The sequence below is a fragment of the Hyla sarda genome, chromosome 4, assembly GCF_029499605.1.
Source record: "Hyla sarda isolate aHylSar1 chromosome 4, aHylSar1.hap1, whole genome shotgun sequence".
NCBI classification, from domain to species: domain Eukaryota; kingdom Metazoa; phylum Chordata; class Amphibia; order Anura; family Hylidae; genus Hyla; species Hyla sarda.
The window spans coordinates 172,369,442-172,394,203 of NC_079192.1; the positions used below are offsets into that span (position 1 = coordinate 172,369,442).

General features: G+C 45.8%; 1 protein-coding gene across 3 annotated transcripts in view; it reads right to left on the reverse strand.

The window, feature by feature from the left end:
- LOC130368706 (cholesterol side-chain cleavage enzyme, mitochondrial) overlaps positions 1-22,883 on the reverse strand; it is a 150,157-nt gene extending 127,274 nt beyond the window's left edge. Inside the window, exons 1-2 of one of the 3 annotated variants that reach the window (XM_056572760.1) lie at positions 22,754-22,883; positions 13,523-13,726 (exon numbers count right to left, since the gene is read on the reverse strand). In XM_056572760.1, coding sequence (XP_056428735.1) covers positions 13,523-13,726; positions 22,754-22,755 — 206 coding nt within the window. In that variant the 5' untranslated portion in view covers positions 22,756-22,883. Of the gene's footprint in view, positions 1-13,522; positions 13,727-18,537; positions 18,606-21,594; positions 21,727-22,753 lie in introns of those variants that run through there. The other 2 variants (XM_056572761.1, XM_056572759.1) reach the window with 2 other exon arrangements.
- Between the last annotated feature and the right edge of the window lie 1,879 nt (positions 22,884-24,762).

The following is a 24,762-nucleotide window of genomic DNA, read 5'->3' on the forward strand; positions in this document are numbered from 1 at the left end:
TAGGTTGTTGTTCCTCCACATTAGGCTGGCAGTATAGTTCCCCCCACATTAGGTTGGCAGTATAATTCCCCCACATTAGGTTCTAGTTCCCCCACATTGGTTGACAGTATAGTTCCCCCACATTATGTTGGCAGTATAGTTTCCCCACATTAGGTTGTAGTTCCTCCACATTTGGCTGGGAGTATAGGTCCCTCACTTTAGGTTGGTAGTATAGGTCTCCTACATTAGGTTGGCAATATAGTTTCCCCCCACATTAGGTTTCAGTTCCCCCACATTAGCTTGTAGTTCCCCCAAATTAGGCTGGCAGTATATTTCCTGCACATTAGGTTGTAGTTCCCCCACAGCAGGTAGGTAGTATGGTTCCCTCGACATTAGGTTGGCAGTATTGGTCCCCCACATTAGGCTATAGTTTCCCCACATTAGGTTGGCAGTAGAGTTCCCCCACATTAGGTTTGCAGTATAGGTCCCCACATTAAGATTGGCAGTAAAGGTCCCCCACATAAGGTTGGCAGTAAAGGACCCCACATTAGGTTGGCAGTATATTTCCCCCACATTAGGTTGGCAGTATATGTCCCCCACATTACGTGGCTGTATAGTTCCCCCACATTAGGTTATAGTTCCCCCACATTAGGTTGGCAGTATTGTTCTCCCACTTTAGGTTGTAGTTCCCCCACATTAGGCTGGCAGTATAGTTCCCCCACATTAGGTTGGCAGTATAGGTCCCCCACATTAGGTTGGCAGTAAAGTTTCCGCACAGATTAGGTTTTAGTTCCCCCACATTAGGCTGGCAGTATAGTTCCCCACATTAGGTTGGAAGTATAGTTCCCCCACATTAGGTTGTAGTTCCCCCACATTAGGTTGGCAGCTAGGTCCCCCACATTAGGTTGTCAGTAGAGGTCTTCCCCATTCGGTTGGCAGTATAGGTCCCCCACATTAGGTTGGCAGTATAGGTCCCCCACATTAGGTTTGCAGTATAGTTCCCCCACATTAGGTTGTAGTTCCCCCACATTAGGTTGGCAGTATATTTCCCCTACATTAGGTTGGCAGTACAAGTCCCCCCACATTAGGTTGGCAGTATAGTTCCCCCACATTAGGTTGGCAGTACAAGTCCCCCCACATTAGGTTGGCAGTATAGTTCCCCCACATTAGGTTGTAGTTCCCCAACATTTGGCTGGAAGTATAGGTCCCCCACATTAGGTTGGCAGTATAGGTCCCCCACATTAGGTAGGCAGTATAGTTCCTCCCACAATAGGTTGTAGTTCCCCCCACAGTAGGCTGGCAGTATAGTTCCTCACATTAGGTTGGCAGTATAGTTCCCCCACATTAGGTTGGCAGTATAGTTCTCCCACATTAGGGAGTAGTTCCCCCACACTAGGTTGGCAGTATAGTTCCCCCACATTAGGTTGGCAGTATAGTTCCCCCACATTAGGTTGTAGCTCCCCCACATTAGGTTGGCAGTATAGTTTCCCCACATTAGGTTAGCAGTATAGTTCCCCCACATTAGGTTGGCAGTATAGGTCCCCCAAATTAGGTTGGCAGTATAGGTCCCCCACATTAGATTGGCAGTATAGTACCCCCACATTAGGTTGTAGTTCTCCACATTAGGTTGGCAGTATAGGTCCCCCACATTAAGTTGGGAGTATAGTTCCTCCACATTAGGTTGTAGTTCCCCCACATTAGGTTGTTGTTCCTTCACATTAGGCTTGCAGTATAGTTCCCCCACATTAGGTTTGCAGTATAGTTCCCCCACATTAGGTTCTAGTTCCCCCACATTGGTTGACAGTATAGTTCCCCCACATTAGGTTGGCAATATAGTTTCCCCACATTAGGTTGTAGTTCCCCCACATTAGGCTGGCAGTATAGGTCCCTCACATTAGGTTGGTAGTATAGGTCTCCTACATTAGGTTGGCAGTATAGTTTCCCCCCACATTAGGTTGCAATTCCCCCACATTAGCTTGTAGTTCCCCCACATTAGGCTGGCAGTATATTTCCGGCACATTAGGTTGTTGTTCCCCCACAGCAGGTAGGTAGTATGGTTCCCCCGACATTAGGTTGGCAGTATTGGTCCCCCACATTAGTTTGGAGTAAAGGTCCGCCACATTAGGTTGGCAGTATAGTTCCCCCACATTAGGTTATAGTTACCCCACATTAGGTTGGCAGTATAGTTCCCCCACATTAGGTTTGCAGTATAGGTCCCCCACATTAAGATTGGCAGTATATGTCCCCCACATTAGGTTGGCAGTAAAGGACCCCACATTAGGTTGGCAGTATAGTTCCCCCACATTAGGTTATAGTTCCCCTACATTAGGTTGGCAGCATAGTTCCCCCACATTAGGTTGGCAGTATAGGTCCCCCACATTACGTTGGCTATATAGTTCCCCCATATTAGGTTATAGTTCCCCCACATTAGGTTGGCAGTATAGTTTCCGCACACATTAGTTTGTAGTTCCCCCACATTAGGCTGGCAGTATAGTTCCCCACATTAGGTTGGAAGTATAGTTCCCCCACATTAGGTTGTAGTTCCCCCACATTAGGTTGTCAGTATAGGTCCCCCACATTAGGTTGTCAGTATAGGTCTTCCCCATTCGGTTGGCAGTATAGGTCCCCCACATTAGGTTGGCAGTATAAGTCCCCCACATTAGGTTTGCAGTATAGTTCCCCCACATTAGGTTGTAGTTCCCCCACATTAGGTTGGCAGCATAGTTCCCCCACATTAGGTTGGCAGTATAGTTCCCCCACATTAGGTTGGCAGTATAGGTCCCCCATATTAGGTAGGCAGTATAGTTCCCCCACATTAGGTTGTAAATCCCCCACTTTAGGTTGGCAGTATAGTTCCCCCACATTAGGTTGGCAGTATAGTTCCCCCACATTAGGTTGGCAGTATAGTTCCTCACATTAGGTTGGCAGTATATGTCCCCCACATTAGCTTGTAGCTCCCCCCCATTAGGTTGGCAGTATAGTTTCCACACATTAGGTTAGCAGTATAGTTCCCCCACAATAGGTTGGCAGTATAGTTCCCCCACAGTAGGTTGGCAGTATAATTCCCCCACATTAGGTTGTAGTTCCCCCACATTAGGTTGGCAGCATAGTTTCCCCACATTAGGTTAGCAGTATAGTTCCCCCACATTAGGTTGGGAATATAGGTCCCCCAAATTAGGTTGGAAGTATAGTTCCCCCACATTAGGTTGTAGTTCCCCCACATTAGGTTGTCAGTATAGGTCCCCCACATTAGGTTGTCAGTATAGGTCTTCCCCATTCGGTTGGCAGTATAGGTCCCCCACATTAGGTTGGCAGTATAAGTCCCCCACATTAGGTTTGCAGTATAGTTCCCCCACATTAGGTTGTAGTTCCCCCACATTAGGTTGGCAGCATAGTTCCCCCACATTAGGTTGGCAGTATAGTTCAACCACATTAGGTTGGCAGTATAGGTCCCCCATATTAGGTAGGCAGTATAGTTCCCCCACATTAGGTTGTAAATCCCCCACTTTAGGTTGGCAGTATAGTTCCCCCACATTAGGTTGGCAGTATAGTTCCCCCACATTAGGTTGGCAGTATAGTTCCTCACATTAGGTTGGCAGTATATGTCCCCCACATTAGCTTGTAGCTCCCCCACATTAGGTTGGCAGTATAGTTTCCACACATTAGGTTAGCAGTATAGTTCCCCCACAATAGGTTGGCAGTATAGTTCCCCCACAGTAGGTTGGCAGTATAATTCCCCCACATTAGGTTGTAGTTCCCCCACATTAGGTTGGCAGCATAGTTTCCCCACATTAGGTTAGCAGTATAGTTCCCCCACATTAGGTTGGGAGTATAGGTCCCCCAAATTAGGTTGGAAGTATAGTTCCCCCACATTAGGTTGTAGTTCCCCCACATTAGGTTGTCAGTATAGGTCCCCCACATTAGGTTGTCAGTATAGGTCTTCCCCATTCGGTTGGCAGTATAGGTCCCCCACATTAGGTTGGCAGTATAAGTCCCCCACATTAGGTTTGCAGTATAGTTCCCCCACATTAGGTTGTAGTTCCCCCACATTAGGTTGGCAGCATAGTTCCCCCACATTAGGTTGGCAGTATAGTTCAACCACATTAGGTTGGCAGTATAGGTCCCCCATATTAGGTAGGCAGTATAGTTCCCCCACATTAGGTTGTAAATCCCCCACTTTAGGTTGGCAGTATAGTTCCCCCACATTAGGTTGGCAGTATAGTTCCCCCACATTAGGTTGGCAGTATAGTTCCTCACATTAGGTTGGCAGTATATGTCCCCCACATTAGCTTGTAGCTCCCCCACATTAGGTTGGCAGTATAGTTTCCACACATTAGGTTAGCAGTATAGTTCCCCCACAATAGGTTGGCAGTATAGTTCCCCCAGAGTAGGTTGGCAGTATAATTCCCCCACATTAGGTTGTAGTTCCCCCACATTAGGTTGGCAGCATAGTTTCCCCACATTAGGTTAGCAGTATAGTTCCCCCACATTAGGTTGGGAGTATAGGTCCCCCAAATTAGGTTGGCAGTATAGGTCACCCACATTAGATTGGCAGTATAGTACCCCCACATTAGGTTGAAGTTCCCCCACATTAGGTTGGCAGTATAAGTCCCCCACATTAAGTTGGGCGTATAGTTCCCCCACATTAGGTTGTAGTTCCCCCACATTACATTGTTGTTCCTCCACATTAGGCTGGCAGTATAGTTCCCCCCACATTAGGTTGGCAGTATAGTTCCCCCACATTAGGTTCTAGTTCTCCCACATTGGTTGACAGTATAGTTCCCCCACATTAGGTTGGCAGTATAGTTTCCCCACATTAGGTTGTAGTTCCCCCACATTATGCTGGCAGTATAGGTCCCTCATATTAGGTTGGTAGTATAGGTCTCCTACACTAGGTTGGCAGTATAGTTTCCCCCACATTAGATTGCAGTTCCCCCACATTAGCTTGTAGTTCCCGCAGGTAGGTAATATGGTTCCCCCGACATTAGGTTGGCAGTATTGGTCCCCCACATTACGTTTTCAGTATAGGTCTTCCCCATTCGGTTGGCAGTATAGTTCCCCCACATTAGGTTGTAGTTCCCCCATATTAGGTTGGCAGTATAGTTCCCCCACATTAGGTTGCAGTTCCCCCATATTAGGTTGGCAGTATAGTTCCCCCACATTAGGTTGTAGTTCCCCTACATTAGGTTGGAAGTATAGGTCCCCTACATTAGGTTCTAGTTCCCCAACATTAGGTTGGCAGTATAGTTCCCCCACATTAGGTTGGCAGTATAGTTCCCCTACATTAGGTTGGCAGTATAGTTGCCCCCACATTAGGTTGCATTTCCCCCACATTAGGTTGCAGTTCCCCAATATTAGGTTGACAGTATAGGTCTCCCCATATTAGGTTGGCAGTATAGGTCCCCCCACATTAGGTTGGCAGTATAGTTCCCCCATATCAGGTTGGCAGTATAGGTCCCCCACATTAGGTTGGCAGCATAGGTCCCCCATATTAGGTTGGCAGTATAGTTACCCCACATTAGGTTGGCAGTATAGTTACCCCACATTAGGTTGGCATTATATTTCCCCCCACATTAGGTTGGCAGTATAGGTCCCCATATTAGGTTGGTAGTATAGTTCCCCCACATTATGTTGTAGTTTCCCCACATTAGGTTGGCATTATAGTTTCCCCACATTAGATTGTAGTTCCTCCACATTAGGATGGCAGTATAGTTCCCCCACATTAGGTTTTAGTTCCCCCACATTAGGTTGTAGTTCCCCCACATTGGGCTGGCAGTATGGTTCCCCCCCCCCCCCCATTAGCCCATTAGGTTGGCAGTATAGTTTCCCACAGTAGGTTCTAGTTCCACCACATTAGGTAGCAGTTCCCTCACATTAGGTTGTAGTTCCCTGACATTAGGTTGGCAGTATAGTTCCCCCACATTAGGTTGTAGTTCCCCAACATTAGGTTGGCATTTTAGTTCCCCCACATTAGATTGTAGTTCCCCCACATAAAGATGGCAGTATAGTTCCCCCACATTAGGTTGCCAGTATAGTTCCCCAACATTAGGTTGGCAGTAAAGGTCCCCCACATTAGGTTGGCAGCATAGGTCCCCCACATTAGGTTCTAGTTCCCCCACATTAGGTTGCAGTTCCCCCACATTAGGTTGTAGTTCCCCCACATTAGGTTGGCAGTATAGTTCTCCTACATTAGATTGTAGTTCCCCCCATTAGGTTGGCAGTATAGTTTCCCCACATTAGGTTAGCAATATAGTTCCCCCACATTATGTTGGCAGTATTGGTCCCCTACATTAGGTTGGCAGTGTAGTTCCCCCACATTAGATTGTAGTTCCCCCACATTAGTTTGGCATTATAGTTCCCCCATATTAGATTGTATTTCCCCCACATTAGGATGGCAGTATAGTTCCCCCACATTAGGTTGCCAGTATAATTCCCCCACATTAGGTTGGCAGTAAAGGTCCCCCACATTAGGTTGGCTGCATAGGTCCCCCACATTAGGTTGGCAGTATAGTTCCCCCACATTAGGTTGTAGTTCCCCCACATTAGGTTGGCATTATAGTTCCCCCGCATTAGGTTGGCAGTATAGGTCAACCACATTAGGTTGGCAGTATAGTTCCCGCACATTAGGTTGTAGTTCCCCCACATTAGGTTGGCATTATAGTTCCCCCACATTAGGATGGCAGTATAGTTCCCCGACATTAGTTTGTAGTTCCCTCACATTAGGTTGTAGTTCCCCTACATTAGGCTGGCAGTATGGTTTCCCCCACATTAGGTTGGCAGTATAGTTCCCCCACTTTAGGTTCTAGTTCCCCCACATTAGGTTGCAGTTCCCCCACATTAGGTTGTATTTCCCCCACATTAGGTTGCAGTTCCCCCACATTAGGTTGGCAGTATAGGTCTCCCCATATTAGGTTGGCTGTATAAGTTCCTCCACATTAGGTTGGCAGTATAGTTCCCCCACATTAGGTTGGCAGTATAGGTCCCCCACATTAGGTTGGCAGCATAGGTCCCCCACATTAGGTTGGCAGTATAGTTATCCCATATCAGGTTGGCAGTATAGGTCTCCCACATTAGGTTGGCAGCATAGGTCCCCCATATTAGGTTGGCAGTATAGTTACCCCACATTAGGTTGGCAGTATAGTTACCCCACATTAGGTTGGCATTATATTTCCCCCCACATTAGGTTGGCAGTATAGGTCCCCATATTAGGTTGGTAGTATAGTTCCCCCACATTAGGTTGTAGTTTCCCCACATTAGGTTGGCATTATAGTTTCCCCACATTAGATTGTAGTTCCTCCACATTAGGATGGCAGTATAGTTCCCCCACATTAGGTTTTAGTTCCCCCACATTAGGTTGTAGTTCCCCCACATTGGGCTGGCAGTATGGTTCCCCCCCCCCCCCCATTAGCCCATTAGGTTGGCAGTATAGTTCCCCCACAGTAGGTTCTAGTTCCACCACATTAGGTAGCAGTTCCCCCACATTAGGTTGTAGTTCCCTGACATTAGGTTGGCAGTATAGTTCCCCCACATTAGGTTGTAGTTCCCCCACATTAGGTTGGCATTTTAGTTCCCCCACATTAGATTGTAGTTCCCCCACATAAAGATGGCAGTATAGTTCCCCCACATTAGGTTGCCAGTATAGTTCCCCAACATTAGGTTGGCAGTAAAGGTCCCCCACATTAGGTTGGCAGCATAGGTCCCCCACATTAGGTTCTAGTTCCCCCACATTAGGTTGCAGTTCCCCCACATTAGGTTGTAGTTCCCCCACATTAGGTTGGCAGTATAGTTCTCCTACATTAGATTGTAGTTCCCCCCATTAGGTTGGCAGTATAGTTTCCCCACATTAGGTTAGCAATATAGTTCCCCCACATTAGGTTGGCAGTATTGGTCCCCTACATTAGGTTGGCAGTGTAGTTCCCCCACATTAGATTGTAGTTCCCCCACATTAGTTTGGCATTATAGTTCCCCCATATTAGATTGTATTTCCCCCACATTAGGATGGCAGTATAGTTCCCCCACATTAGGTTGCCAGTATAATTTCCCCACATTAGGTTGGCTGCATAGGTCCCCCACATTAGGTTGGCAGTATAGTTCCCCCACATTAGGTTGTAGTTCCCCCACATTAGGTTGGCATTATAGTTCCCCCGCATTAGGTTGGCAGTATAGGTCAACCACATTAGGTTGGCAGTATAGTTCCCGCACATTAGGTTGTAGTTCCCCCACATTAGGTTGGCATTATAGTTCCCCCACATTAGGATGGCAGTATAGTTCCCCGACATTAGTTTGTAGTTCCCTCACATTAGGTTGTAGTTCCCCTACATTAGGCTGGCAGTATGGTTTCCCCCACATTAGGTTGGCAGTATAGTTCCCCCACTTTAGGTTCTAGTTCCCCCACATTAGGTTGCAGTTCCCCCACATTAGGTTGTAGTTCCCCCACATTAGGTTGCAGTTCCCCCACATTAGGTTGGCAGTATAGGTCTCCCCATATTAGGTTGGCTGTATAAGTCCCTCCACATTAGGTTGGCAGTATAGTTCCCCCACATTAGGTTGGCAGTATAGGTCCCCCACATTAGGTTGGCAGCATAGGTCCCCCACATTAGGTTGGCAGTATAGTTATCCCATATTAGGCTGTAGTTCCCCCACATTAGGTTGGCATTATAGTTCCCCCCACATTAGGTTGGCAGTATAGGTCACCCACATTAGGTTGGTATTATAGTTCCCCCTCATTAGATTGTAGTTCCCCCACATTAGGATGGCAGTATAGTTCCCCCAGATTAGGTTGTAGTTCCCCCACATTAGGTAGTAGTTCCCCACATTAGGCTGGCAGTATGGTTCCCCCCACATTAGGTTGACAGTATAGTTCCCCCACATTAGGTTCTAGTTCCCCCACATTAGGTTGCAGTTGCCCCACATTAGGTTGTAGTTCCCTGACATTAAGTTGGCAGTATAGTTTCCCCACATTAGGTTAGCAGTATAGGTCCCCCATATTAGGTTGGCAGTATGGTTCCCCCACATTAGGTTGGCAGTATAGGTCCCCCACATTAGGTTATAGTTCCCCCACATTCGGTTGGCAGTATAGTTCTCCCACTTTAGGTTGTAGTTCCCCCACATTAGGCTGGCAGTATAGTTCCCCCACATTAGGTTGGCAGTATAGGTCCCCCACATTAGGTTGGCAGAATAGTTTCCCCCCACATAAGGTTGTAGTTCCCCAACATTAGGCTGGCAGTATAGTTCCCCACATTAGGTTGGAAGTATAGTTCCCCCACATTAGGTTGTAGTTCCCCCACATTTGGTTGGCAGTAAAGGTCCCCCACATTAGGTTGGCAGTATAAGTCCCCCACATTAGGTTGGCAGTATAGTTCCCCCACATTAGGTTGTAGTTCCCCCACATTAGGTTGGCAGTATAGTTCCCCCACATTAGGTTGTAGTTCCCCAACATTATGTTGACAGTATTGTTCCACCACATTTAGTCGTAGTTCCAATATTAGGTGGGTACATGATCAGGATTAGGTACTGAGTAATATATCACTTTTTCAATGGATAATTTTTTTGTTGTTGTTGCACTATGACAGGTATGCTTTAAGTAGCCATGAAGTGGCCAGTGGTCTTTTACAGTTAGTACAAAATAGCCCTGATTTACTAATGTCAACCCGACTCTTTTTCTCGGGTTGTGCGACCAAATTTGTGTCGCATAACCCATGCGACACTTTGTGCGACACAATTTCCCGACAAAAGATATCATCATACAGAGAGTTTTTTAAACCCTTCAAAACAGGCGGGGTTAGCCCAAAAATGTGAGTGTGATGAAAAACACACAGGAAAACCTGTGAATTTTGCTTCACCAAAACCCGCCAGCTCTGAGCTGTCAGGAAATTACACAAAACCAAGTGAATCCTACCCCCATCATGGAAAAGAATGTGTTCCATGATGGGGGTTGTAGTACAGGGGCTGAGGGATTGATCGCATCAGGCCTCATTTCTGAGACCTGATCCGATCAGAAGTTATTAAGCAGGGGACCAGGCGGCGTGCTCCGCTCCCCAGCTATTTACGGTGTATTTTACTTTCATTTTTAAATTCCCCGTCAGGAGCCCTGAATGGCCAGTACTGAGGAGCCATTCAGGGTTCCTGGCGAAGTTCTCACATAGAAGAGCTGCGGTGGGGAAAGATATATAGAATCACTGGGGGGGTATACGTCTGGCCCCCCACAGCTTCTATATATCTTGTCCCTGCTGCGCTATCATATACCCACCGCAGCGCATGTATATATATATATATATATATATATATATATATATTACCCCCGCGCTATCATGTGCCCCCCCCCCGCAGCGCATGTATATATATATATATATATATATATATATTCCCCCCGCAGCACTATCATATGCCCCCCACAGTGCATGTATATACATACCCCCGCAGCGCAATCATGAGCTCCCGGCAGCGCTATGATTGACAAGCATTCTATTAGCAGCGCATCTGGCCCGGAAGCCGGCTGCCCGATGCGCTTCTTAAAGAATTCTTGTCATTCATAGCGCTGTGGCGGCATATGGGTACAATAGCACCGTGGGGGCCAGATAATGCTATATGTCTGGCCCCCACAGTGCTTCTATATACATATGCCTCTGCAGCGCTATGAATGAAAAGCATTCTATTGGCAGCGCATCTGGCCGGGAAGCCGGCTGCCCGATGCACTGCTAAAAGAATACTTGTCATTCATAGTGCTGCAGAGGAATATGTATATAGAAGCACTATGGGGGCCAGACATATAACATTATCTGGCCCCACAGTGCATCTATACACATATGCCGCCACAGCGCTATGAATAACAAGTATTCTTTAAGCAGCGCATCGGGCAGCCAGCTTCCCGGCCAGATGCGCTTCTGATAGAATGCTTGTCAATTATAGTGCTGCGGGGGCAAATGATAGTGCTGCGGGGGGAATATATATATATATATATACATGCGCTGCGGGAGACATGATAGCGTTGCGGGGGGAATATATATATATATACATGTGCTGCGGGGGGCATATGAAAGCGCTGCGAGGGGAATATATATATATATATATATACATGCGCTGCAGGGGGTATATGATAGTGCTGCGGGGGGGAATATATATATATATATATATATATATATACATGAGCTGCGCGGAATGCATATATACACATGCACTGCCAGGGGGAATGTATACTTACACATACGCTGCCGGGGGACAAGACATATAGCGCCGCAGGGGGCAAGATATATAGAAGCTGTGGGGGGCCAGACATATACATTCCCCCAGCGATTCTATTTGAAAACCCGCCGGGAGCCCTGAATGGCTCCTCAGTACTGGCCATTCAAGGCTCCCGGAGGGGAATTTAAAAATAAAAGTAAAAGTACACTGTATATGGCTGGGGAGGAGCATGCCACCTGCTCCCCTGCTTTATAAGTCCGTGCGGTACAAAAAAAATATAGAGATGGGCGTCAGATTAGTAAATCGGAGAAAAATACTCGGAGTAAACCTGAAATCACTCCAAGATAAACACTCCATTCTTAGTAAATCAGGGCTAATGTGTACTAAGAACCTCATGTTTAAAGGGGTTGTGCGCTGCCCTGCCTTTCGGAGTTCGCAGTGTCCGGAAGTTCATTACTCCGAATGCTGTGTGCGGGCTTCCGTGTTCACGGCCACCGCCTCTATCAAAGTCTATGGGAAGGGGGCGTGACAGTGGTCGCGCCCCCATCCCATAGACTTTCGTTGAGGGGACGGGCGTGACGTCATGAGGGGCCGGGCGTGACGTCACGCCCGGCGTCCGCAAACATGGAAGCCCGCACACGGCGTTCGGAGTAATGAACTTCCAGACACTGCGAGCGGAGCTCTGAAAGGCAGGGCGGTGCACAACCCCTTTAAGCAATGTTTCTACAATAGATCAATGTAAAATGAATGTCCTGACTGTTGTGATATATTTGTATGGTGACGGGGTGTGTGGGAAAGGGCAGATGTTGTTACCCTAGGGGAAGATGGCATTAACCCCTTGTATTTGTGACGCCAGGGCATGGTTTAGCCTATAACCACCCGAAGGTATACCGCTGGATCCTGGGCTAGGTACGGGGGCAATAAAGACTCTGATGCCAAGTTACTGACAATGGTAGCTTTACTGAGGGTAAACAGTTGGTAAAGTCTATACAGTTCAGCCAGGGCCCAAGGAGGTGACCAGTGATGCATGCAGAGACCTTAAGGGCTTGCTGGGACTTGTAGTAGGACTGGACAATTAAATGAAGACCACACTGACTTGACAGATGACAGGGACTGACTTGACTTGACTTATAAAGCTGTGACTTTAGCTTGCTTGAAATGATGGTGGCTGCAGGACTGGACTTTGAGGTTTCCAACACTCTGGACACACACACTAGGCACGACTACACTGGACCTCAGCAGGAAGCAAGAGCTAAGAGAGAAGAGATAAACTAGCTCCACCCAGGGATTATTTGGGGGAGACTAGCAGGGAGCCCATATATTTTTTTTTTTTACTTAATACCAACACAGGAGATGGCACAAGGGTATCTACCTATTCGCTCTCAGTTCACTGACTGAGGCCACACAATCTTTTCACCTGGTACTGATGCTGTGTGGTGTCCTCTCTGTATGCTATGTCAGGCTGGGTTGTGGCCCAGAGTCAAGTGAGCTTATCTTGACAGCAGCTATGCTGTTGAACCGCTGGGTTGCTGCAGGCGCTGTGATGCCATGCAGTGCTGCACAATAAAATAAGTATCCACTTTAAAGCAGTTGCTACGAAGTAGAGCGGGTGCTTATATATGTTGATCAAATTGTGTTTTAAGAAATTTGGCTTTGAAATACAGATCCCTGTCAGATTAGATACGCTTGAATTACCTTTTCTACATTTGTGAAGTATAACCCCTTTAATGTTTGCAGGGAAAGGTCATTAGAATAAACATCTGTAGACCCTGTTCTGACATACTCAGCTAGCTTATCTGTGACAGTTTTTTCTATACTATACAGACTGGTAATTTCTAGAAGAGAATCACCCCTCTGAAATACTTGTTCCGTGTAATTTGAGATGTAGTCAATTGTATGATAATAGTTACAAAGGTCAAAATTATGTAAGTTATGTGCAGCTAGCTCAATGTACAATTATTGTGATGTAGTAGTCTTCTTGCTTACTAAAATATCCTGCACAGATTAATATATGCAACATAAGCTATGGCTGTTTCTTCTCTATTATTATTACTATTATTAATAATAATAATAATAATAATAATAATAATTGGGCAGTGATCTCTCACTTTCTCACTTAGGTCTGTAATATAAACAGTTTCCTATTATCTGTATTCTCTGACAGCAGTCATGATTCTTTATAAAATATGAAAACATTTGCTTCTCATAAGTAAAGTTAACTCCCTTTGTATTAATCTTTCCAGTTTGTACAAGGTTCATTTAGCAATTATCATGTGGTTTGTCATCTGTAGGCTCTTTAACAGTAATGTTGTGTCATCAAATTTATGGTGTAATAACAATAGGTGGTATCTTTCTCTCATACCTGTATATAGGTCCAAAGCGCTGGTAATTTTCCACCATGAGATGATGAATGTTGTAGAATCCACCCTTTTTCCAAAACTGGTACAAGCCACTCCATCCTTTCTTCCAGTCACCAGGCAGTTGGTCATAGGGCAAAGGAGTTGCTGATGTTTGAGAACTGACCACAGCAGAGCCTTCACTCACCACTGAGTGGTAGTTCTGTAGCCTAGAGAAAGAAGGAAGAACAAACAGTCTTCGAGAGAGCAACATGGTGTCTGTTGGTCATAGGGCAAGGGGGCTTCTCTTATAGAGCTGTTGAAAACATGAAGGACACAAGGAGGAGAATGAGGGACATGGCCCTGAGCAGAGAGAGATTTCAGGGTTACAGCTGTACTCACAGAAGGGGGAGAGCTTTTTCTAAATACGAATGTATATTAGAGTTTTAACCTAGAAAGAAAGTAATAATCAGTATTAAATATAACAGTTTATTTAGACATGTCTTGGATCAGCAATTCTATTTACTAGCTACCAAACAAGGCAGCATTTAGGTTCTATCAATTGCCTCCATATGTTTATCATAACTGTTTTACTTCATATACATCTACATCACAGGAACAGTGGATAAAGACAAACAGAAAAATCAGCGCTCGGGGACGGTTCAGAAGAAAATAACAGTCAAACCAAATTAAGGTAAATTGACATGGAGGTAGACTTACTTCACTAGGGGAGATGTGTGGATAGCATTGCCTTTCACATCATCCCCTTCCAGGAGAGTCTTACAGAATGGCCGGGCAGCCCGTGAGTATATAGGATAAGGTTTATTGCGACGCGTTTCAGAGGGCTTACAAGATCGCCTCCTTCCTCAGGCATACAACCTGTATGTAGGTTGTATGCCTGAGGAAGGAGGCGATCTTGTAAGCCTTCCGAAATGCGTCACAATAAACCTTATCCTATATACGTCTCACAAGGGGTCTGAGGATCTCATCTCGGTACTTAATGGCAGTCAGGCTACCTTTGGTTGTGCAGCCCCCCAAAGAAATGCCACCCCACACCATTACAGACCCGCCGCCAAACCGGATATGCTGGAGGCTGTTGCAGGCAGCAGAATGTTCTCCATGGTGTCTCCAGACTCTGTCACGTCTGTCACATGTGCTCAGTGTGAACCTGCTTTCATCTGTGAGGAACACAGGGCGCCAGTGGTGGATTTGCCAATCTTGGGGTTTGTGGGCAAATGCCAAACGTCCTGTAAGCACAACCCCCACCTGTGGATATCATGGAGTCTGTTTCTGACCGTTTGAGTGGACACATGCACATTTGTGGCCTGCTGGAGGTCAATTTGCAAGGCTCTGGCAGTGCTCCTCCTGCTCCTCCTTGTACAAAGGCGGAGGTAGCGGTCCTGCTGCTGGGTTGTTGCTCTCCTACGGCCTCCTTCAGGTCTTCTTATATACTGGCCTGTCTGCTGGTAGCGCCTCCATGCTCTGGTCACTACGCTGACAGACACAGAAAACCTTCTTGCCACAGCTCACATTGATGTGCCATCCTGAATCAGCTTCACTGCCTGAGCCACTTGTGTGGGTTGTAGACTCTGTCTCATGCTACCATTAGAGTGAAAGCACCACCAGCATTGAAAAGTGACCAAAACATCAGCCAGGAAGCATAGGAACTGAGAAGTGGTCTGTGGTCACCACCTGCAAAACCCCTCCTTTATTGGGAGTGTCTTGCTAATTGCCTATAATTTCCACCTGTTGACTGTTGCATTTGCATAACAGCATGTGAAATTGATTGTCAATCAGTGTTGCTTACTGAGTGGACAGTGTGAGATCACAGAAGTGGAATTGACTTGGAGTTACACTGTGTTGTTTAAGTGTTCCCTTTAACTTTTTGAGCAGTGTGTATGTATATGTTTTAGGCTAAGTTAGCCGGATTTGTGGGAGGGACAACTCCCCTCCATATAAGCTGCTAGTTTTCCCCTCCTACCATGTCATCAGGCGGATTTACCGGACTTCCGGTTCCACTTGCGAGACGCCACTTCTCAACAGCATGTTACAGCCAGCACACTTGGGCTCTGATAGTAGTGTTCGGCTTTCAAGTAAGATCGGGGCAATCTGCGGAAGGGGGGTGCAGGGTCGGTTTGGGGCTTCGTTCAAGCCTGTATGCGGTGCATCCGTGATCACTGTACTTTGTTATACTGATTTGGGGTATTGTTCACGGAGCGTTAGTCTGAGTCCACAGTCACGCTGTTTCGGCCCTACGGTCATGCTATTACCTACTATATCTTGAGGTGCTATGGTATACATTTTCAGGATACATGGTCATGCTATCAGCAGTTACCTATTTCGACTATAGGCTCTGTGGTACAGTGGGGTAACCTGTAATTTCTTTTTATAGACAATACACGGTTACGACTACAGGCACGACGGTAATGCATCATGGTACAATACACTTGCCTGACGTAATTACAGACATTATAGTTACGCTTGCTTCTGGTTTTAGGTTGCATGCTGAGTCATTACTCATTACCTGTCACGACTACAGGTGTTATGGTGTTGCATGTTTTTCTCTTTAATAAACGATACGCTCACAAGGTGACCCGTCACGACCACAGGCACGATGGTTACGTTTGATTTCCTTACGGTCTCAGGGGGTATAATTGGGTTGTTACCTGTCACGGCTACAGGCACGGTGGTCACGCTCGGCACTATGTCAATTACGGACTATGCGTATTCTTTGTTATCTGTCACGACTACAGGCACTCGGTGTTAAGTCCTGTCACGACTTCAGGCACTATGGTTCGTATATACTGTATATGTTTCATTTACCTATTGTTTTGTTATTTCTGCCCTCGATTTACAAGCTGTTATTGCTGGTTACCAGCAGCTCAAACACTTTCGGTAGGCACATTATTCTTAAGCTGGGTGACTTTTGGTGCAGGGTTAGTTCGGCTTATGTTGGGTTTATGATTTATAGCATTATGTCACACACCTCGGACATGGACTAGACTGCTTCTCTCCCTGATGATCAGAACATGACAGTATACTATCATACAGAGTGTGGACTATTCCGAAACTCACAACAAAGTTACAGAGAAGACATATTCCATACCGAGCTTCTGCCAAGAAGGCAGAATTGTTCCATCTTCTGTCCTCTGACGATGCAGGCCCTAGTCAAGAGACTGCCTCTTTAGACTTTATCCAAACATCTCTGACTCAATTGCATGCTATGTTTACTTCTATGTCATCTTCTGTATCAGATTTTCAGTCTAGAATGGAGGTTATGGAAAACAGGGATAGGCCTTCTACCACTGCTTCTGTTTCACAGGTTACTATTAGTCTCACTACATCACAGGCTAGTTCATCTCAGGACCCCCCAGGCATTGGCATGGGATGCCTGCTGAATAATTTCAGCAGGCATCCCGGTGTGGTCCCCGCGCAGTGAGCTGCGGAGACCGGAGTTTCCACAGGCGTACACCCGGGATCCTTAAGGAGCTGGGATGCAGGGCGTATGCATACACCCTGTGTCCCCAAGAGGTTAATGATTTCAGACCTACATATCCACCCGAGGGCTCTGGTCATGTCAAATACCTAATTTCTTTTGTTGCCTTCTGCCACTCAAATTGTAACCTCTCACACTACACCATTAAGTTATATCTTTCCGGGATACAACATTTCTATTCTCTTGAAAATCCAGACCAGCCATCATTGTTTTCTGCCCATCCTGTCTGGTCTATCTTGAAAGGTATATTCAAAAGCAGTAATACGGTTGGCACTACACAGCAACCTGTGTCAGGTCAGTTGTTTAGATCTATGTCAGATGCATTATCCAGATCGCCTTTTGGGTTTTTTGATATTTTGCTTTTTAAAACAGCTACATATTTAACATTCTATGGGTTTTTAAGACCTAGTGAGTTCTGTTGTAATAATGTCAAGGGTGTTTATCTTCGTAAAAGTAAGATGGTCTGGTGTGGGTCTCACACTAACCAGAGGTACTGGCTGGTAGTGGGGGGGGATCAATATGATGCCTACCATGCCCGGATCTGTCCAGCCGTTCGCCCGTTATCTTCATTTTTCAATACATGCAATTCATCTTCTAACTGGCACGGGCGGGGTTACTGCCTTCATCTGGCACTGGGACATCAGCGCCGCTTAAGGAAATTCATGCCCTCTCCTCCCCGCTCTGTATGTGTCTCCACTGTGCATGTGCTGGCTTCCTGTGTACACCCGGAAGCGACTTCAGCGCAGCTTCATTCCAGCGGAGTGGAGCTGCAGTAAGGGTGTAGTAAGTAAAGGTGCAGTAAGCCGGCACATGCGCATTGCAGTCACATACAGAGCAGGGAGGAGAGGGAGATGCGGAGGGAGGGCATGAATATGCATAAGCTGGGCGGTGCTGCGGGCCGGGCGATGCTGACTTCACATTTCCAGATGAAGGCAGTAACCCCGCCCGTGCCAGTTAGAAGATGATTTGCATATATTGAAAAATGAAGATAACGGGTGAACGGCTGGACGGATCTGGACATGGTAGGCCAATACCTCTGGTTTATTTTTGGAAAGTTGATGTCATTAAATATTTTCCTTCCGGAAATAATCGGTGTCCAATAAAGGCTATTCAAGAGTGGTTTAAGGTTATTGATCATGTATGTCCCAATTCTCCTTTATTATCTATATCTGGGGTTCCTCTGTCTACCTCAATTTTACGGGGCTCATTTCTGATAGTTGTCCTGACCACATATATATATATAGATAGATAGATATGTATACACACACTGTATTGTGTACATTTTATACACATGAAAAGGAAAAAAACATATACAGCAAGAGATGCTAAAAATAAAATATGTTGCTGTATGCCATACAGCATAATCCATTTCCCATTTGCCAATGTTTTTGCATACAGCAAAATTGAATGTACTATAAAAGAAACAGTAAAACAGAGATAAAAAATACAGTGTGAACCCAGCCTAAGATTTAGTTGTGCATATCTATTGTTACATGTGGTGGTTTGTCTCAAAGTGCAGTACTGGTGGGAGGTTGTGACACTTACATGTTAAGATGTTTGGGTTGTGAACTAAGGAAGGACGGTCTTCTCAGCTCCATTTGGGAAAGTCGGAAAGATCTGCCTTTTTTATATTATACTGTTGGACAGTGCTATGGGGGTGTGGGCTAGATGACCACATTTTCCAATGAGTTTGTGTTTTTATTCTGGTGTATATAAGCTTGTGATTTATTGGTTAACCTAGATTATTACCTCGGTGAAGATAGGAGTGTTCGGTAATTTACAGTTTTTGGCTATTACCTTTCAGGTAGTTGTTAGGATATGAGCACATATCCATCTAATGTTAGTTGAGACTTTTGATAGACCTATACATAATACCAGAGAGGATTGGTAGGCATAAACATAAAACAATAAGTGCCCTGAATGTTTTGGCCCAGCTGTGCCCTGCTCTCTTACACTAAACAAAACAGCAGGGAGAGAAAGAGAAAGTATTGTCCTTTTCTCTCTCCCTGCCTGACTTACTGCTGGGGCCTGGAGCTAGGGTTGCCACCCTGCCGGTATTTTACCAGCACAGCCGGTATTTTCATCTACATTCTGGGCTGTGCCAGTAAGTTTGGATGAAAAATACCGGCCATGCAATGGCCGGTATTTTTGATTCACTGACAGGGGCGGACTGAGCAGCATCCCCAGAAGAGCACTTCTTTCATGACAGGCAACTAAATTTTGCCTGTGACTACAGTTTCAGCCCCCGACACAAAGCCCACTGACTGTCGGGCCGTACAATGCCCAGGTCTGACACCACCAGCCTGTGACAGGGAGAGCTCCATGCGATGACAGGAAGAGATTGTACAGTGCTGGGGAGGGGGCGTGCACCTCCTGTCTCCTCTCTCCCCCTCCCCCGCCTTCTCTCTGCCGTGCAGTCTTACAACCCTCCATAGGCAGAGCAGGGAGGGGAGAGGAGGAGAGGCCGTGTGTCCTGTCTCCCTCTGCTGCGCAGGGCGGGTGAGTGTCTGTGTATATATGTGTCTGTGTATATATGTGTCTGTGTATATGTGTCTGTGTATATATGTGTCTGTGTGTGTATGTGTCTGTGTTTATATGTGTCTGTTGGGGAGATTTATCAAAACCTGTGCAGAGGAAGAGTGGCGCAGTTGCCCATAGCAACCAATCAGCTCGCTTCTTTCATTTTTAAAGAGGCCTGTGAAAAATGAAAGAAGCGATCTGATTGGTTGCTATGGGCAACTGCACCACTCTTCCTCTACACAGGTTTTGATAAATCTCCCCCTGTGTGTATATATGTGTCTGTGTATATATATATGTCTGTGTTTACATGTGTCTGTACATGTGTCTCTGTGTGTCTGTGTATATATGTGTGTGTGTGTGTATATGTGTGTCTGTGTATATGTGTGTATATATGTGTGTGTGTGGGGGGGGGAAGCTGCCTAATCTGGGGTACAACTATGCTCGTAATCTGGGGGACAACTATGCTCGTAATCTGGGGGACAACTATGCTTGTAATCTGGGGGACAACTATGCTCGTAATCTGGGGGACAACTATACTGATCTGGGGGACAACTATACTGATCTGGGGGACAACTATACTGATCTGGGGGACAACTATGCTCGTAATGTGGGGGACATTTATACTGATCTGGGGGACAACTATACTGATCTGGGGGACAACTATGCTCGTAATCTGGGGGACAACTATACTGATCTGGGGGACAACTATGCTCCTAATCTGGGGGACATCTATGCTGCCTAATCTGGGGGACAACTATGCTGCCTACTCTGGGGGACGGCTATGCTCCTAATCTGGGGGACAACTGTGCTCCTAATCTGGGGGACAACTATGCTGCCTAATCTGGGGAAAAACTACCCGGCCCTCCACAATATTTTTAGTTTCTCATGTGGCCCCATGGGATGAATATTTGCCCACCCCATTCCTCCTCAACCCCGGACATTCCTTAACCTGGAGCCGCCCGGGGAAAGGAGAAAGTGAAGACAAGAGACTGGTGAGACCTCTCTGCAAAATTGTGTATTTAATGCAGTGTTTCCCAACCAGGGTGCCTCCAGCTGTTGCAAAACTATTACTCCCAGCATGCCCAGACAGCCTTTCGCTGTCCGGGCATGCTGGGAGTTGTAGTTTTGCAATAGCTGGAGGCACCCTGGTTGGGAAACACTGATTTAATGTTTTAATGTGTGAAACTATCTGCTGCGCTCTGTATCTAATCCTGTCATGTGTTATACTGTCTGCTGAGCCTGTATATCCAAATCTGTCATGTGGGATATGAGCCTGTGTATCTAATCCTGTCATGTGCGATACTGCCTGATGAGCCTGTGTATCTAATCCTGTCATGTGCGATACTGCCTGATGAGCCTGTGTATCTAATCCTGTCATGTGCGATACTGTCTGCTGAGCCTGTGTATCTAATCCTGTCATGTGCGATACTGCCTGATGAGCCTGTGTATCTAATCCTGTCATGTGCGATACTGCCTGATGAGCCTGTGTATCTAATCCTGTCATGTGCGATACTGCCTGATGAGCCTGTGTATCTAATCCAGTCATGTGCGATACTGTCTGCTGAGCCTATGTATCTAATCATGTCATGTGTGATACTGTGAGCTGAGCCTGTGTATCTAATTCTGTCATGTGTGATACTGTCTGCTGATCCTGTGTATCTATATCTGTCATTTGGGATACTATCTGCTGAGCCTGTGTATCTAAATCTGTCATGTGTGATACTGTCTGATTAGCCTGTTTATCTGACGTTGCGCTGGGGGACGTCACTCGTCATCAGAGAGAGCCAGCGTTGCTGTCGCGCACCACCACTACCGCCGCCGCTGGCATAAATAGGGTTTTGGTAGGTATTCTCTAAATGTAAATTTTTTGTGCGATATAGGAAAATTCCCCCTTCATATATATTGTATCCCTCCAATCCCCTATGCCATTTCTTAAACCCCCCTCCCATTCCCCATGCCATTTCTTAAACCCCTGATCCCTCAGCCCCTGTGCAATCTGGCCCCTCCCCTTTTGTAACTCCACCCCCCCACATAGCCACACCCATGACCGGTATTTTTCTGAGGGAAAGGTGGCAGCCCTACCTGGAGCCTGCAGTGCCGATACACGTTGGCTGCCTTCGCAGGGGCACTTCCTAGAAGTATCCTGCCCTCTTTAGTCACATGACCATACTGTTCCTTGCTGGTTTTGCAGCAGCAAGACATTCCTCATAGAAAGAGGCAGGTCCTGACCCCTGCTGTAGTGTGGAGGCAGTGCGGGTGCTGGGGGTCTGGCTCCTTGCCTGTGATGTCAGTTTGCAACTTCATAGACTGAACTGTTATCCTCCTGGCTGTATAATGCATGTTGTATTGTATGTATATTTGGCTTGTACGGTATATGAAATAATTATAAATATTGGCCCAGATTTATTAAACTGTGTGAGAGAAAAAAATAGAGTGATTTTCCCAAAGCGACCAATCACAGCTAAGCTTTCACTTTACCAGAGCTCTTTAGCTGAGCTGTGATTGGTTGCTGGGAAAAATCACTAAATGTTTTCTCTCGCGCAGTTTGATAAATCTGGGCTTTATGTACAGTGTACAGACATAACCATAACCATACTCTGTGTATATGCTGTGTATGTACAATGTTTTACATATTAAAGTATTCATATGTCTAAACAATATGTTGTATGTATATATACTGAATATGCAGTGTGCATGTATGACTTTACATTACACTGTTTATATTGTTTTTTGGATATATATGCATATATAATGTAAAATGTATGCTTGTGTATGCTTATGCGTATGTATGCATGGCATGTGTGCTATGTATATGGTTGTACATGAAATTTGTGTCAACTATGTTTTTGTTTATAGACAATGACAGACATTTATCAAGCGATTTAGTTACTAAAAATGTTGCACAAGTGTTGCACCTGCGACTAAGCGATTTTTCATGCGACATTTTGACTGGAAAGCGAGAAAGCAAGTTTTCCAAAACTTAACTACGTAGTAATAATTTTAAAATGGACTACGGGTAGTCTGGTATTTATTAACTGCGACAGTCGCAGTAGTGACTACTGAAGAACGGGTCGGATAACATTAGCACCCTGAAACGCGTCTAGTTGCTTTTAAATTTACGCCACTTATTGCAAAAAGGACTTTTATTGCTATATACCCACTGGTGAACGACTCTGGACACTTATCATCTGAATAGCACCTACAGCTCTGAACGAGCGATTCATCTCCAGCATTTACCTACATCTATGTCTTCACTCAACCAGTCCTAGCTCCTCAAGGCCGCATCAGCTCTGACGTCAGACGCCGAAACCACGAGGTTCTGCATACATTCCATCGATTCCATCGGGTGGCATCACCCGGTCCCTGCGCCGTCAGGACCAGCCGCCGTTTGTGCACGCCAGCACCTATTCTCTGCAAGTGCATCTGCAGTTCAGTGAAACATTGCTGAATGTAACGGAGCATCAAAGGAACTGGTAAAAGAATTTATTCTGTTTACAATACCATTTGATACAATTGATGTAGAAGGATCCAACCAGAGACAATATAGCAGTGCTACGACTAATATTGTTACACTATCAAGGACTGTTTTATCCAACAAAGCCTTTGCTATTTTTCAATGAACATCACTTTGCATAATAACCAGTATTTATTATAGCAATCCAGTGGTGTATTGATTGTATTTTATTGTATTTTTAATACATTTTTCTCTCCTACAAGGGCCCTGTGATAGTGGAATTTGTTATTATTTATTTTTAATAAACCAATAGAATAATTGAAGTACGGTCTTATTGCAATTTTATACAAACACCTACCTTGAGGTTGGGGAAATTTGCTATTTTCTCTGTTACAAATGTATATTTAATGTATATTTAATGTATATTTAATATTCTTACCTTGTTTTGCGTCGCAGGACCTGTGGGTCATGTGACTTAATTCAGAACTCTATGGTTTGCTTAGGGGACAGGCGTCGGAGTCGATTTGTTTTAAGTAAGGGGGTTTTTGGTGTCCAGGTACCGTATTACATACTTTACCTTGTGGTGAGGTTCCCAAAGTCAGAGTCCCTAGGAACGGTAGGGGTCCTCTTCCTTAGTTAACCCCTCGTCACCCCTCAGTAAGCTAGAATTTATGTAAATACAAATGTAATGATGTATATTAAATATTCCTACCTTGTTTCGCATTGCAGGACCTGCGAGTCATGTGACTTAGTTCAGAACTCTATGGTTTGCTAAAGGACCTTTGGTGATTTTAGTCAGGTGATCACCCACAATGCAATGTAACGGTGAGTGACAGCTGATATGGACCAATCCAAAACGGCAAGCCCCTGCCCATATAAGGGAGCTGCGCCATCTTGATCGCTCTCTTGGGTTGCTGACACTGGATGAGATAGGACCTCCGCAACTTTCAAGACAATTACTAGGCCAAAGCCTTGCGGCCTAGGTCTGCGCTAGAGACGGATAGTTCTTACAATTCCCCGCTATCTCCGCAAGATCTCTGGACCTAATCCAACCCCTAAATCCAGCGAATCTATGCAAATTCAATCCTCCTAATCTTAAGAGAACTTTCCGGTTCTAAGCAACTGTCAGTCAATGCTGTGCTGTCTATATATGTTATCTGGACTGTTACCGATACTGCATGTACAGAAAATCTTCAGTAAAGTTCCTGCAAGTTTTAAGTTCAGCACTGCTGTGGACAATCCATTTATTTTACACTCACCTATCGCTCTTGGGAAGTGTGGCAATAGGCCCAGCATCACTACAGAGTTTTAACCCTAACCCTGGCAACACCCCAAATACCCTACACCCTCACACGGCTTTACCACGAAGTACGTTACCACAAAGCCTTTTTGGCGTCCGAACAGGATTCTGGTGTGTGCCTGCTGCTGTTGCCACTAGTGAAATTGTACTCCCCCCAAGATAACAGACTTTATTTATGTGTCACAGGCCGCAGTTCTGTGTACAAGAGCGGTGCGCGTGGTGTGCATTACAAGGGGGCCAAGCGAAAAGTAAGGGGGGAGGCGAAAATGTATTCGCAGCAAGAATGTGTAAACTGCGAAATGAATACATCCTGAATACGATCCTCTGGTCCAGTCAGCACAGAAAGAGTTAACCTGCTGCCGGAGAAGCACGCGAAAAAGGCCCGCGCTGCACCACGCCCAGCCTCTGGGCGTGGCTGCCAAGTTGCTGAATCGCAGCCGAAAGGGAACTTGGAAGCAGAGGAGCTGTTTCTAGGAGGACAGGAAGTTGGGGCTGC